General features: G+C 43.4%; 1 protein-coding gene across 7 annotated transcripts in view; it reads right to left on the bottom strand.

Moving 5' to 3' along the window:
• SLC35F3 (solute carrier family 35 member F3) overlaps positions 1-13890 on the bottom strand; it is a 391027-nt gene that overhangs the window by 300335 nt on the left and 76802 nt on the right. For all 7 annotated transcript variants that reach the window (XM_033938617.1, XM_033938612.1, XM_033938613.1 and 4 more), the window contains exon 3: positions 5368-5587. In XM_033938617.1, coding sequence (XP_033794508.1) covers positions 5368-5587 — 220 coding nt within the window. The remainder of the gene's footprint in view (positions 1-5367; positions 5588-13890) is intronic.

Below are 13890 nucleotides of genomic sequence, written 5' to 3'. Positions count from 1 at the left end.
CCAGTGTAAGTTATGGGATTTACCTTTGTTCTGAAGAATGAGCTGATTGTAGCAATGTTTTAAGCAACAAAACAACAAAAAAGCAACCAGAGGTCCAACTTCGTCTGCAGTGAAAAAACAGACCAGAGCAAACAAACCAAAACTGCAGACTTGTACACGGTGCAGGCAAATTTTATTTTGACAAATAAATCTTAACTAAAAACCTTTTACCAGACGGGGGACCCAACACGGTCCGTGTTTCGGACAACCTTCATCAGGGGTCCATGGTAATAAAGGTAAAAAGAAAAATATCACAAAAAGAAGCCTGGAAAAATAGCTTAGTTTGCCGGCTTTCTTTTTCGGCGACCGGAACGCTTTCAAAAGAGCCGCGCACGCGCGGCTGCTCAGTATTCAAAAGAAAGCCGGCAAACTAAGCTATTTTTCCAGGCTTCTTTTTGTGATATTTTTCTTTTTACCTTTATTACCATGGAGGTGAGTATGACATTACTGTACAGCTTTCTGTGTAGCATACATCTACAGTTTCCCACCTTCCATACTGATAATGTAAGTTCAACACCCACTCGGTATGTTTCATCTTCTAGTTCTCCTTTCAAACATAACATATTTTTTTACTTTGTATTAATGGTAAACTCTACAATTCTGATATCATAGCGGAAAAAGATACAACACAGCAGTGTTCTCTGTCTGCCAATCCCTACCTCACAGATATTCCCAGATCAACTCCCACTAAAACTAATATATTACAGAAAATATATAGTTTACAAAATGGTATACTGTGTTTTGATTATCCTTTTCATCATCCTATAGTTTGGGTTAATTATGTGAAAGCTTACAATGCTGAATGACTTATAATAAATCAGTAAAGAGTACTTCTTTATATATACTTATATTAAAAAACATCATACAGACGTCTATCTGGCATCTAAGCACGGCCATTTGGAGACGTTTAGATGACGTTTCAGAAAGCCGCGTCTATCCTGCGCTCAGCGTTTGTACAGACGTCTACCAGACGCCTAAGTACCGTTGATTGACACTTGCGCGTTCTGGACGTCTAAAGCACGCCTAAGTTTAGACGTACTATAGAGAATTTACCCCCAAGTGTCTATTCACCACCTACCAGGATATAGGTCAAGTGTCCATTCACCACCTACCGAGGATATAGACCAAGTGTCCAAGTTAACCTGAGCCCAGCGGCTCCAGTCTTAATATAAGCCCTACCCCAAAAGAAAGCTCTAGTCCCGGGATTCGCCGGCAGCAACTCTTCAACTCATCCCTGCTGCACAGCCGAACCCCCGTTGACCCTCCATCCTTCCTTCCCATCCGAACCCCGCAGACCGTGAGCAAGCCCTACATACCTTCATCCAAAGAAGCGTCGGGCTGTCAGCACTCTAAACAGGCTGCTTCGGCCTTCTCCGCTGGGGAATTCACTCTGCCATGTTACTGATGATGTCATCAGTAACTCGGCAGAGGGAATTCCTCGGCGGATAGAAGCTGAATAGAATAGGATAGAAGCTGCGCAAGGGATGGGAGGGAGGGAAGGATAGAAGCTGGGCAAGGGTTTTGCTGCACAGGGGGATGGGAGGGAAGGATAGAAGCTGGGCAAGGATTCTGCACACGGGGATGGGAGAGAGGGGAGGAAAGATGCTGCACATGTGGGGGAGAGAAATGAAAGAGGAAGAACTGGGGTGAAGGAGAGGAAGGGAAAGATGATCATGTAGATACCTCAAAAATAAGACAGTGTCATATTAGTTTTGGGCCAAAAAAATGCACTAGGTCTTATTTTCAGGGGAAACAAGATATATAGATCTATCTATCTATCTATCTATCTATCTATATATATATGTGTATATCTATCTATCTAGCTATATATATACATACATACACACACCACTTAGATCATGCCCCCGTATTTTTTGAAAGAGTAAACAAGTGATTCATATCTACCCTTTCAACACAACTTAGTATTTTACACTTCTCCCTCCCTATTCGCGGTTTCGATATTCGTGATTTCAATTATTCATGATTTTTTTCCCCAGGCCCTCCCCCCTGAGAATCGCTCGTTGGCAGCCCACATCAGAAAAAAATGGCCCCGGGACTTAGATCGGGGCAAGGAGGGAGGTGATCGGAGGAGGAAGGGGGCAATTGGAAGTGGAGGGGGGTGATTGGAGGCAAAGGAAACAAGCAGCCGTCCCAGGAGCAAGGACCTTACTTGGTGGTCTAGCAATGACCCAGGGCAGGAACAATCTTAAGAACATAAGAATTGCCGTTGCTGGGTCAGACCAGTGGTCCATCATGCCCAGGAGTCCGCTCACGCGGCAGCCCTCTGGTGAAAGACAAGCACCCTTGTTGAGACTAGCCCTACCAGCGTACGTTCTTGTTCAACAGGAACTTGTCTAACTTTGTCTTGAATCCCTGGAAGGTGTTCTCCCCTATGATAGACTCCGGAAGAGCGTTCCAGTTTTCTACCACTCTCTGAGTGAAGAAGAACTTCCTTACATTTGTATAGAATCTATCCCCTTTCAACTATAGAGAGTGCCCTCTCGTTCCCCCTACCTTGAAGAGGGTGAACAACCTGTCCTTATCTACTAAGTCTATCCCCTTCATTATCTTGAATGTTTCGATCCTGTTCGAGGGAGAAGAGGCCCTGTTTCTCTAATCTTTCGCTGTACGTCAGCTCCTCCAGCCCCTTAACCATCTTAGTCCCTCTTCTCTGGACCCTGTTGTAGTCTCATGAGACCACGAGAACTCACAGCACGGCTCTACATGGGGCAGGAGCATGGGGTAGGAAGATCGCTCCTGCACCGCATCACCGCTAGACCATCAGGTAAGATCTGGGGGTGGGTCAGAGCCAGCCCAAAAGTTATTCGTGAATTTTCCCTATTCGCGGGCCGGCTCTGCCCCTAACCCTCGCGAATAGGGAGGAAGAATTGTATAGACCTCTATCATATCACCCCTGAGCTATCTCTTCTCCAAGCTGAAGAGCCCTTGCTGTTTTAGCCTTACCTCATAGGGAAGTCATCTCATTCCTTTTATCATTTTTGTGGCCTTCCACTTAGTGCTGAGGGCTGACTGTCCATTCACCACCTATGGGGTAAAGGCCAAGTGTCTATTCACCACCTATCAGGGTATAGGTCAAGTGTCCATTCACCACCTACCGAGGATATAGACCAAGTGTCCTAGTTAACTGGAGCCCAGAGGCTCAGAGAAGGTTTCAGGTTTACCAAGGGTTAGGCACGCATTCCTCCCCTCAAGAGTCACCCTAGAGCTCTTGTGTCTAAGAACTCAAACTATGTTCCTTTCTGTTGGAAGTCCATTAATCACCCCCCTTTCAGTTCAGGGTGAGGTCCCTCTTGACCCCCCCCCTCAAAATGTCCCCTAAGGATTGAGGGGGTCCAAGCTAAAACTCCCCTCTCTATCAGAAGTGCAGTGGGAGGCTTTAGGAGTCTCTTTTCTTTATAAATTACCCATTTTCTCTGCAATTCACTTCGTATGCAAATTAGTTATTCAAGTCCAATGCCAAGGTCATTCAATCTGTACTATTGGGCAACACAATACTCCAGAGCAATAAGGGTAGCTGGTTCCTAACACCACCACCTAGTCTTTCACTATGACTAGAACTACCCCATTAGGAACTAGGTGGACTCGGCTATTCACTGTTTAACCCTGGTTACCTATTGCCGGTGGGTACTCTTGAGGAGGGGTAGACTCTTGTGTTGCCTTCTCTCAAGAAAGTACTCTCTCACGTGATGGAACATACACCCTATCACATTGATGAACTCCTTGCAACAAGGCCTCATGCTTCTCTAGGTCTGTGGTGATGCTAGTAGCAAAGTCAGTTATCAATTTAACACCTCGTTCAGCTGTCATTAACCACCTTCACTATGCTGACAAACTGTTGAGCAGTATGGAAGTTTGGATCCTCAGACCACCTGTCCACTGGCTTTGCCATTCATTGTTAATACCAAGAGCATGAAACAGGAAATGTGATTCAAGTCCAACCAAGTCTCCCAGTGATGTGTTTCAGTTTACCTGCTTGAAAACCGGCTTGCCCGAACAAAACTATTCAGGCACTGGTATGTTTAACAGCTCTGAAGAAATATCCTGTTTGACACAGTCAGTGATTAAAGCATGTTTGATTTCTATATGACATTGTAACCCAGAAATTCTTTCACATATGTCTAATGTCAGATTTACTTATATTTACATGTTAATCTACATCCATAGGGAAAAAATGGATTTTGGTGGTGCTTATATTCATTGGCTTTGAGCAACCTATGGACGGGCTTAAAAATTGTGATCAAGCACATACAAATTTATAGAAAAAATTTCAATTAGTAAAGTTTCTCCAACTTTAGGTTTTTCTGGACAGCCTTACTGGAGGTCCTACAGTCAGAAATGATAAAACATAAGAATCGCTGTTGCTGGGTTAGACCAGTGGTCCATCGTGCACACGCGGTGGCCCTTGGTTTAAAGACCAGTGCCCTAACCGAGCCTAGTTTTACCTGCGTACTTTCTGGTTCAGCAGGAACTTGTCTAACTTTATCTTGAATCCCTGGGGGGTGTTTTATCCTATGACAGCCTACGAAAGAGCATTCCAGTTTTCCACCACTCTCTGGGTGAAGAAGAACTTCCTTACTTTTGTACGAAATTTATCCCCTTTTAACTTTAGAGGGTGCACTCTTATTCTCGCTACATTAGAGAGGGTAAACAACCTGTCTCTATCAACTAAGTCTATTCCCTTCATTATCTTGAATGTTTCGATCATGTCGCCTCTCAGTCTCCTGCCTGTTACGGGTGCTTTCTCAAAATGGTCTCCACGACCTCACACAGCTGTCTCATGAGTGGGCATGAGATGGCAGAATTGGTTAGGTATGGATATGGCTCAATTTTCCTTCTAAATCTATAGGCCATAGAGGTTATGAATCAGTGCATAGCTGAAATAATGCAAAAAGTGGGCAAGGCCCACTTTTACTCTGAAGGGCTCTTGTATAGACCCAAAGTATTTTCTGACACTCATCTGTAACTATCACCTACTTTTCCTTAAAAGAATGCAAAAAGGGACTCTTGAAGAATCATCTAGAGCAGAATTTTTTTTCTCTTTTTAGAATTTCCTATGCAGGTTGTAGGTTGCTGTAAACTGCCATTTCATTTTCTGGGGTCCTTTTAGCAGCTACTCAGATGTATAAATAAAACTGTTTTAAATCAGTTTCCCTTACATTGTTCCATAGAGCCAGCTTTAAGAAACAAGGCATCCCTGTAAAATGCACAGAAATGTTCTACTGTTCACTGAGGAGGCCAATTTGACCAAACTAGGCTAATTCAAACCTGTTAAAAAATTAGTTGAGAGGAAAATAATAAGTGACTTACCCTAACTCCCATGAACCTGTCCCTGAGAACGATCCAGGAAAGCAAAAACACAAAAGCTTTGTTGCAGCAGAATAATGCTGAGACATCTGTAGCATTTATTTTCTTTATTGCATGTAAATAAAGGTAGTTTGTGAGTGTCCACAGAACACCAAATGGTGCAGCCTTCGTGAAAAACACCTTCGCTGTTAAGCCATTGTCGCCAAAAAATCGGCAGCACTCCCTAAAATAAGGAAACACAAGAAACACACAGCTATAATAATGATTATTATTATTCATCTAGTACAGGGGTCGGCAACCTGTGGCTCTTTCATTATGTGGCTACATCTCTTCTCTTAGTTCAACGGGTTAATGACAGGAATTCCTACAGCTGCCTGGTGCTAACCCATAAGCCTCTCCTCTGCCGTGTCCCGCCTCTATCAAAACTTAATTTCTGCCTAGGCAGGATGCGACAGAGGAGAGGCTTCTGGGTTAGCAGCAGGCAGCTGTAGAAATCGCTGTTGACCCGTTGAAGCAAGAAAGTGCATAATATTTGTGAGTGGGGTTGAGGGGAAAGGAAATATGTTGCAGGAGTGATGAGTGGTGAGAAATGGACATAAAGGTGGTGGGGAAGGAGATATGGTGCATGGGGAGAGAGGGAGAAATGGACATGAAACAACTTTGTGCGGAAATACAGTGTCAAAAGTCTCAAATTGGTTTTCTTTATTTTCTGTAAGTATTTAAAGCTTTGTTTTTGTTTTAAATGCATATATACCCATTGTGACAACCCGTGGTCTCTGATGAGCGCAGCAGACCACCTGGGTTGTGACAAAATACTGGCCCGGTGTGTCCCCTTTAACTTTGGGTACCTTTCAGACCTGGCAACAGCTATGCTGTGGTTTAAACCCCAATATATTGGGCAAGGATTTCCCTTTCCAGCAAGCAAGAAGGAAACTTCCACCAAAGGTTCAAATTCTTAACAGATATATTATTCTTGGCCATTGGCCAGGCTTCATGTTTGGGTTCAAAGTGCCCTATTTCTCATATAACAATTCAACAGTTTCAAAAGTAACAAAAGCAAAGAATTTCAGCAATTCACAAAAAAATACAGCTTTTCCTCTACCATCTGGCCAACAGCAACCTCAGCTGTTACAATTAGGTAAACTCCAAAAATCTTAGCTTCCTGGCCAGCACTATGCCAGGTATACACACTGGATACAGAGGTACAGTATAGCAATACTTTCAGGCATGTTCTTAAGATAGCTAGTAGTAATGCTTACTTTATCAAGGTATCTTGCCTCTGGTAACAAAGGCTTAGGCTTAACAAGGTAACGTATTTTTTGCTCCATAAGACACACTTTTTTCCCCCAAAAAGTGGGTGGGAATAAGGGTGCATCTTATAGAGTGAATATACCCAGCCACAGAGAGAATTACACCCTCCTGGATCCCTGGACCCTGCCCCATGCGCCACAGCTCTGCCTGTCTGGTTGAATGAGTGAGGAGGCCAAGATGGTGGATGGGATGGTGGTGCTGAGCCCTCGCCACTGACCTCACTTTCCGTCTTTGAAGAGCTTAGAGGAGAGTGCGGGAACATCCACAACCGTTGGTCTCTACCAATAACTTCCGGGGCAGCAGACCGGGACCGCTGCAGTCCTGCTGCTCGGGAAGGAGGCGGAGCCCGAGGATGAAGAGCCGCCAGCGCCTGCAGCCGCAACTGCCGGCCTCTACCCATAACTTTCTTGGCAGTGGACCAGGACCGCGGCTGTCCCGCTGCTCGGGGAGGAGGCGGAGCCTGAGGAGGAAGAGACGCCAGCGCCTGTAGCTAATAGAGTCCCCAGCCAAAGCAGCATACCAACGCTAGAGCCCAAAGCAGACTTGGGCTAAGTCTGCAGCAGCTACACATATCAACTTTTAAAGTGGATGGATCATTGTCATTTTTCCCAAGGTAGGGCAGCGTTTGTTTTAACTTAATTTTCGTTGTTTTTAGATTCAGCCTTGTTGTATTGCCCTAGTTTGTCATTTCTTGCTGTGCTATATTTATTTTTTTGTGGCTATAAATCTGGTTTATTCATCTGTTGTCTGGTTTTTATCAGGTTTCACATCTTGAGGTAGGGAAACATTTGTTTTAACTTAATTTTCAGTGTATTTAGTTTTTAGTTTGTTCTCAACTGGACTTTGTATTGCCCTGGTTAGGGTTAGGGTTAGGGTGTGCAATGCTGTATTTTGCTGCTATAAAACTAGTTTATTCATCGTCTGTTTTTTTTTATCAGGTTTCACATCTTGTGATCATAAATTGCTTTTGGACTTCAAGGATTTTTTTCCACAAATGCCAAAATTGGTCTATCATGTCTTGGTATGTAACCCATACCTTCTTGTGTTCTCCCATCAACTTTATGCACTCTTCTTTCACTCATTAAGTTTTCATTCACCATTCATATACTTAGTTTCTCTTATCACGTACACATTCGCATGTTAAAATATTCCTGCGAGCTTTGCTGCATTGAGATGTACTAAATTATGACATAGCCACAGATATAGGGGAGAGCAGTCGTGGTATGTCATATATACATAAACTTTTTAAAATTTATGTTTTTTATATTGTAAACTGAATTGCAAATAATTGCAGGATGCAGAGCTTGGCAAGGAGTGTGGAGTTGGGTGCAGAGCCTGGCAGGGAGTAAGAGCCTGGTATATATTAGTACACAGTTCTTCAACTGCCGGTCCGTGGACCGGTGCCGGTCTGCAAAAAAATCTTGCCGGTCCGCAAAGGTGCCGGCGTCAGCTGACGTGCAACTTCCTGTTGCCGTTACTACGCCCGCACTCCTGCCTTCCACCATGGACTCCTGCCGCGTATGTCTCCACACCCCCAGACAAGCAGCAGCAGCTCTGTGTACTTTTAACTTCGGCACACAGCTGCCCCTATGCAGTATTTTAGCGCGGTTTCATGAGGCAGCCTCGGGGCCTTTGGTAGGCCAGCCAACATCGCATCATCGAAGCAGGCCAGCCTACCAAAGGCCCAGAGGCTGCCTCATGAAACCGCGGCTAAAATACTGCTTAGGGGCAGCTGTGTGCCGAAGTTAAAAGCACACAGAGCTGCCGCTAGCCTACATAGAGGAAACATTTGCTGGAGAGAGAAGGAGGGAAGGGAGAAGGGGTACTCCTGAACAAGGGAAGGGAAGGGGCTATTGCTGAAGGGGAGAAGGGAAAGGGAAGGGACGAGAATTACTGTTGGATAAGGGTTGGAGGAAAGGGAGAAGGGGTACTCCTGGACAAGGGAGGGGAAGGGGCTACTGCTGACAGGGGAGAATGGAAAGGGAAGGGACGAGAGTAACTGTTGGATAAGAGGATGAGGAAAGGGAGAAGGGGGTACTCCTGGACAAGGGAGGGAAGGGGTTACTGCTGACAGGGGAGAAGAGGAAGGGACGAGAATTACTGTTGGATAAGGGGAGGAAGAAAGGGAAAAGGTACTGCTGGACAGGGGAGGAAGAACATTGGAAGGAAACAGCTGGCAGGGAGATTAGAGGAGGGGAAGGAGTCAGGATGGAATGGAGAGATCAGATGAGGGAAAGGGGAGAGACAGAGGAATGACAAAGTAGAGAGAGATTGATGCTGGGAAGGGGGGTCAGATGAAAAATAAGGAAAGAGGGACAAAGATGCTAGATCTGGTGTAGGAGAGAGGGACATAGAAAGAACGCAGATACCATATGGGAGGGGGAGGGGTAGAGGGCAGACAGTTGATGGAAGAGGCAGATGCTGGATTGAAGACACAGAGGGAAGATGCTGGATGGAAGAGAGTGAAAAGACGATGAAAGCAGAAACCAGAGATGACAAAAGGGAGAAAAATATAATTTTATTTCTATCTTGTGATTAGAATATATCACATTTAAAATATGTATCCTGACATGGATAACCTGGACATACAGGTGATTCAACTGGACATACTGGCTCACTTGTGTATGCTGGACCCTACAGACCTATATTTTACATTACATTACATTAGGGACTTCTATTCCGCCTGTGCCTTGCGGTTCTAGGCGGATTACATTTTAGAAGATATCTGGGTAGATCCAGTAGAGTTACATTTCGGATAGGAGTATATTACAGTAATAGTAAGGAGTTATGATACCTCAAGTTCACAGAAGATAATACTTATCACAGAAGGTATTACATATAACAGAAGATAATGCATTTTGTAGAGGTAATACATGTCAACTTGATCGTTTAAATCGGGTGTAATGTAGAAGAGTTACAGTACATTCTTGGTCATAGACAAAGAGATAGTTTAGATGGGTGTTTCCGAAGTCGTTGGTTGGGAACTCATTGGTTAGAATGATGGGAGGTATTTTTTGAACAGTAGTGTTTTTATTTCTTTGCGGAACTCTTTTATGTCTGTTGTTTTGGTCAGTAATTTTGAGATGTCAGAGTCTATTTTAGCTGCCTGTGTCCCCAGGAGGTTGTCGTAGAGTTTCTTACGACATGTACCGTTGAGTGGTGGATAGGTGAAAAGGTTCTGTGTTCTCCTTTTTCTTGGTGGGTGGTAGTGATGAAAACGGTTAGGTAACTGGGTGCCGTGCCATGGGTTACTTTGAAAATGAGACAGTAGAGTTTGAATTGTGTTCTTGCTTTTATTGGTAGCCAGTGAGATTCTAGGTATGCATTGGTTATGTGGTCGTGTTTGCTGAGTGAGTATATGAGTCTGAGGGCTGTGTTCTGGATGGTCTGTAGTTTTTTTATTGTGTTGGTCGGGCAAGGTAAGTAGAGGCTGTTGCAATAGTCGACAATACTTAGCACAAGGGATTGGACAATGATCCTGAATTGGTCTTTGTTAAAGAATTTTCTGATTTTTCTTAAATTTCACATTGTGAAGAATGCTTTTTAGGTGATTTTTTGGATTTGTGTTTGCATTGTGCAGCATCTATCTAAATGTATTCCTAGGATTTTGAGGGAGTTCTGTATAGGGTACTTGATTGAGTTTACTTCCAGTTCTGTTAGGGATGGTTTTTTGTCCTTCTCTAGTAATAAGAATTTGGTTTTGTCGGAGTTCAGCTTCAACTTGTGATCTGTCATCCATTTTTCCACTGTTTCTAATGTAGTTTTCAGGCGTTCTGTGGAGATTGGGTTGTGTATGTCGAATGGAAGGAGGATGGTTATGTCATCTGCGTAGCTGAGAGAAGTAATATTTTGGTCGTCTAGGGTGGTGCCTAGGGAGGATATGAATAGGTTGAAAAGTGTGGGGGAGAGGGGAGAGCCTTGTGGTACTCCACATGGATTGGACCATGGTTCAGATAGAATGTTTTTAGATTTGACTCTGTATGTTCTAGTTTTAAGGAAGCCTTGGAACCAGTTATGAACTTTACCTGAAATTCCTATTGCGTCTAGTTTTTGGAGAAGTATGGAGTGGTCCACTAGATCGAATGCAGCTGAGAAATCAAATTGGATGATTAGCAGTCTGTTTCCTTGGCTGAGGTGACTTCGAGCTATGTCTAGTAGAGATACCAGGAGAGTTTCTGTACTGTAGTTGGTTCTGAATCCGGATTGGGATGGATGTAAGATGTTGTGGGCTTCAAGGTAGGTGGACATTTGTTGTGCAACTAGTCCTTCTATTATTTTGACGTATGTTGGGATAGAAGCGATTGGTCTGTAATTTGATGGATTATTTGTTAGACCTTTGGGATCCTTCAGTATAGGCGTGATTATAATTTCTCCGAGGTCTGGTGGGAACTGGCCTTCCCTGAGTGTGGTTTGCAGCCATAATGTGTAGCTAGCTTTGAAGTTGGTGGAAGCTGTTGCTAGTAGGTATGGTGGGCAGTTATTCAGATCACATGATGATTTGCAATATTTTTTGTATAGCCTGTCCAGTTCAGTCCACTGGGTTGTAGGGAAGTCGGTCCAGAATCTGTCTGCTGATATTGCTTCATCTGTTATGGGTTTTATTAGAGTCTTGTCTGTGTTGTTTTGTGAGTTGTTGAATGTTGTTCTAATTGAGATGATTTTATTTTTGAAGTGGTCTGCTAATTGGGAGGCTGTAGGTGTTAGGTTTTCCTGGGTGGCTTGACATGGTTTAGTGTCGGTAAGGTTTCTTACTAGGTTGAACAATTTTTTTGTGTCTGGTTTGTCGGTGCCTATGAGGTTGGAGTAATAGTCTTTGCGTTTTTCCTTCAATTTGATTTTGTATTGCTTGATTTGGGTTTTCCATTCTGTTTTAGTAATTTCTTGTTTCTGTTTTATCCATGCCCTTTCTAGTTGTCTACATTTCCTTTTTAGTTGTAGGAGTTCGGTGTCAAACCATTTATCTGATTGTCTGTGTATTTTGTTTTTTTCTTTTAGTGGTGCTAGTTTGTTCAAGGTCGATTCGCTGAGAGACCGCCAGGTTTTTATGAATTCACTAGGGTTGCTGGAATCTATTGCTGGGTCCACTGCGCTCCAGAATGTGTTCGGTTCGATTTTCTGTCTGGTCATAAAGCTTGTTTTGAGGGGGGTGGGTTTATTTTTGTTGTGTTCCCAGTTGATGGTGAAGTTGTATTTATAGTGGTCCGATCATAGGGTGGGTTGCCAGGTGCCTTTGGTGATTTGGATGTTTTGTGAGTTGAGGTTTGGGGATGAGTATGCTGGTTTGTGTATGCTGGACACTACAGACCTATATATTTTCCCATAGCCAGGCCCAGCCTGTACCTTGCTGTCTGTAAACACCTGCAGCCTTTGCAATGCTAACGTTTTTGTCTCCATTCCCTGCTGGGAGGATATTTCTCCAAGGTTCTGCTGAACTGTTATCAGTGCTGTATGACTTCATATGCCAGGCACCCTGGAAAGCCATAAAACTTTTATAATGAGCAAGGATCCCTGCAGGACGATGTGGGTGTAGCGAGATGAGAGAACTTGGTACCAAAACATTTGCTCCCTGTCTCTGAACCAAGTTATGGGAACCAAGCAGCTGGATTGTTGAAAGGTCACCTTTGCCAACTTTCAGCATACAAGGACACCATCCCGAAGATGCACAGAATTGTAAAACCACTAATTAGCATCTACAGCTCTCAGCGTTGGAGAAAGAAAGTTCACCAAGAGTTCTCTGTTTATGCAAGGCCCCCCCTACTGGGGAGGGGGGGGGTGGAGGTGAGAGAGGCGTGGACTGAGGGGAGGAGTTAAGTATACATTATTTTATGTACCAATAGGGAATTACATAACCAGAATTCGGGGATGTACTTTTTGGAACAAGGGAAGAATTTCTCTGTATAAAAAACACGTGCATTCTAGGTAAAGCCAGAGAGATTCACTTACTTATGCTACGGGGATCTGCTAGCCCTCTGCTAAGCATATGGGTGCAAGTTCTTCTCTCCATTGCATATTCTGAACTGACAATATATTTTTCTGATATGTCTCTGCTGCTGTAATACTGTAAGTTTTTATACTAACAATAAACGAATATTGTCTGTTTTGGAAGATACAATGCCGTCTTGTAGTTATTCCAATGAGGTAAACAAAGCAGCCTTTACTTCACTGCTAGAGCTGATGTTAGACATAACTGGGAGTGCAAAGTCCAGGCAGTGCATCTTTACCTTCCAGCTGGCTTAGGGCTCTCTCTGACCAGGAGGCAATTGCCCTAGTTGCACTCCCCCTAACACCATTCCTGCCATGTGTGACTGTGGTATTCTGTTAGCATGATATTTGTGTAGCATTCTGTAATAATTTGGCTTATTCAGTTTTCTTGATAGTAGAGAGGATATATGTGAAGGGGAGGGGAGACGGGGGTTTTGTTGATCCTTGCCCTGTATTATTTATATTTATAAAATGACAATTGTACAGAATATTGATTCTTTTTATACTTTAATAAAATATGTTTAATATAAAATCATAACTATTTGAGGCTTGTGCGTATGGGATCAGATGGTTAACGGGACCGAGCTCGCGGGGACGGGGCAGCAATGGGATTTTTAAAAATTTCAGTCTTATTAGTTTGCCGGGCCACGAAATAATTATTTTATTTCCGCTGGTCCATAGGTGTAAAAAGGATGAAGAACACTGTATTAATACACAATTTGGTTCAGAACGTTTTTTTCCTTGTTTTTCTCCTCTTAATCTAGGGTGCGTCTTATGGAGCAAAAAATACAGTATCTTGCATGCAGGCAGCTTTTGTCCAAAGAGTTCTCATATAACTGTCTCTGGTTATAAGTGAAGCAAAAGGATTAAATATCAGCTTCTCAATCTTGCAGACCAATAGTTTGTAATCATACAAAGAACATTTCTTAGATGCAGGCTGGCTCAGCATTCAGAACGGCTTCTAAGCACAGCTATTACCCTGCACTGCTGCTAATTAGCTGCCTCTGTTCAAATGTACCTCCGTGCAAAAACCTCAGCAAAATAAAATAGGAAAAAAACCAAACGTTTTTCCTGAGCTAGTTTTGAAAAAAACAAAAACCACCAGCTCAGAAACATTACAGTCCTTAAGCAGAAAAAAACTTCTGCCAGCACAAGGCACTTTCTTCTAGGCAAAATATTCCAAACAAAAACAGTTCAAAATAATGTCCTCCTCAGAGAGTTAATGGCACCGTC

This window comes from Geotrypetes seraphini, chromosome 3 (genome assembly GCF_902459505.1).
Source record: "Geotrypetes seraphini chromosome 3, aGeoSer1.1, whole genome shotgun sequence".
Lineage (NCBI taxonomy): Eukaryota > Metazoa > Chordata > Amphibia > Gymnophiona > Dermophiidae > Geotrypetes > Geotrypetes seraphini.
This window is presented reverse-complemented; position numbering and strand designations above follow the sequence as displayed.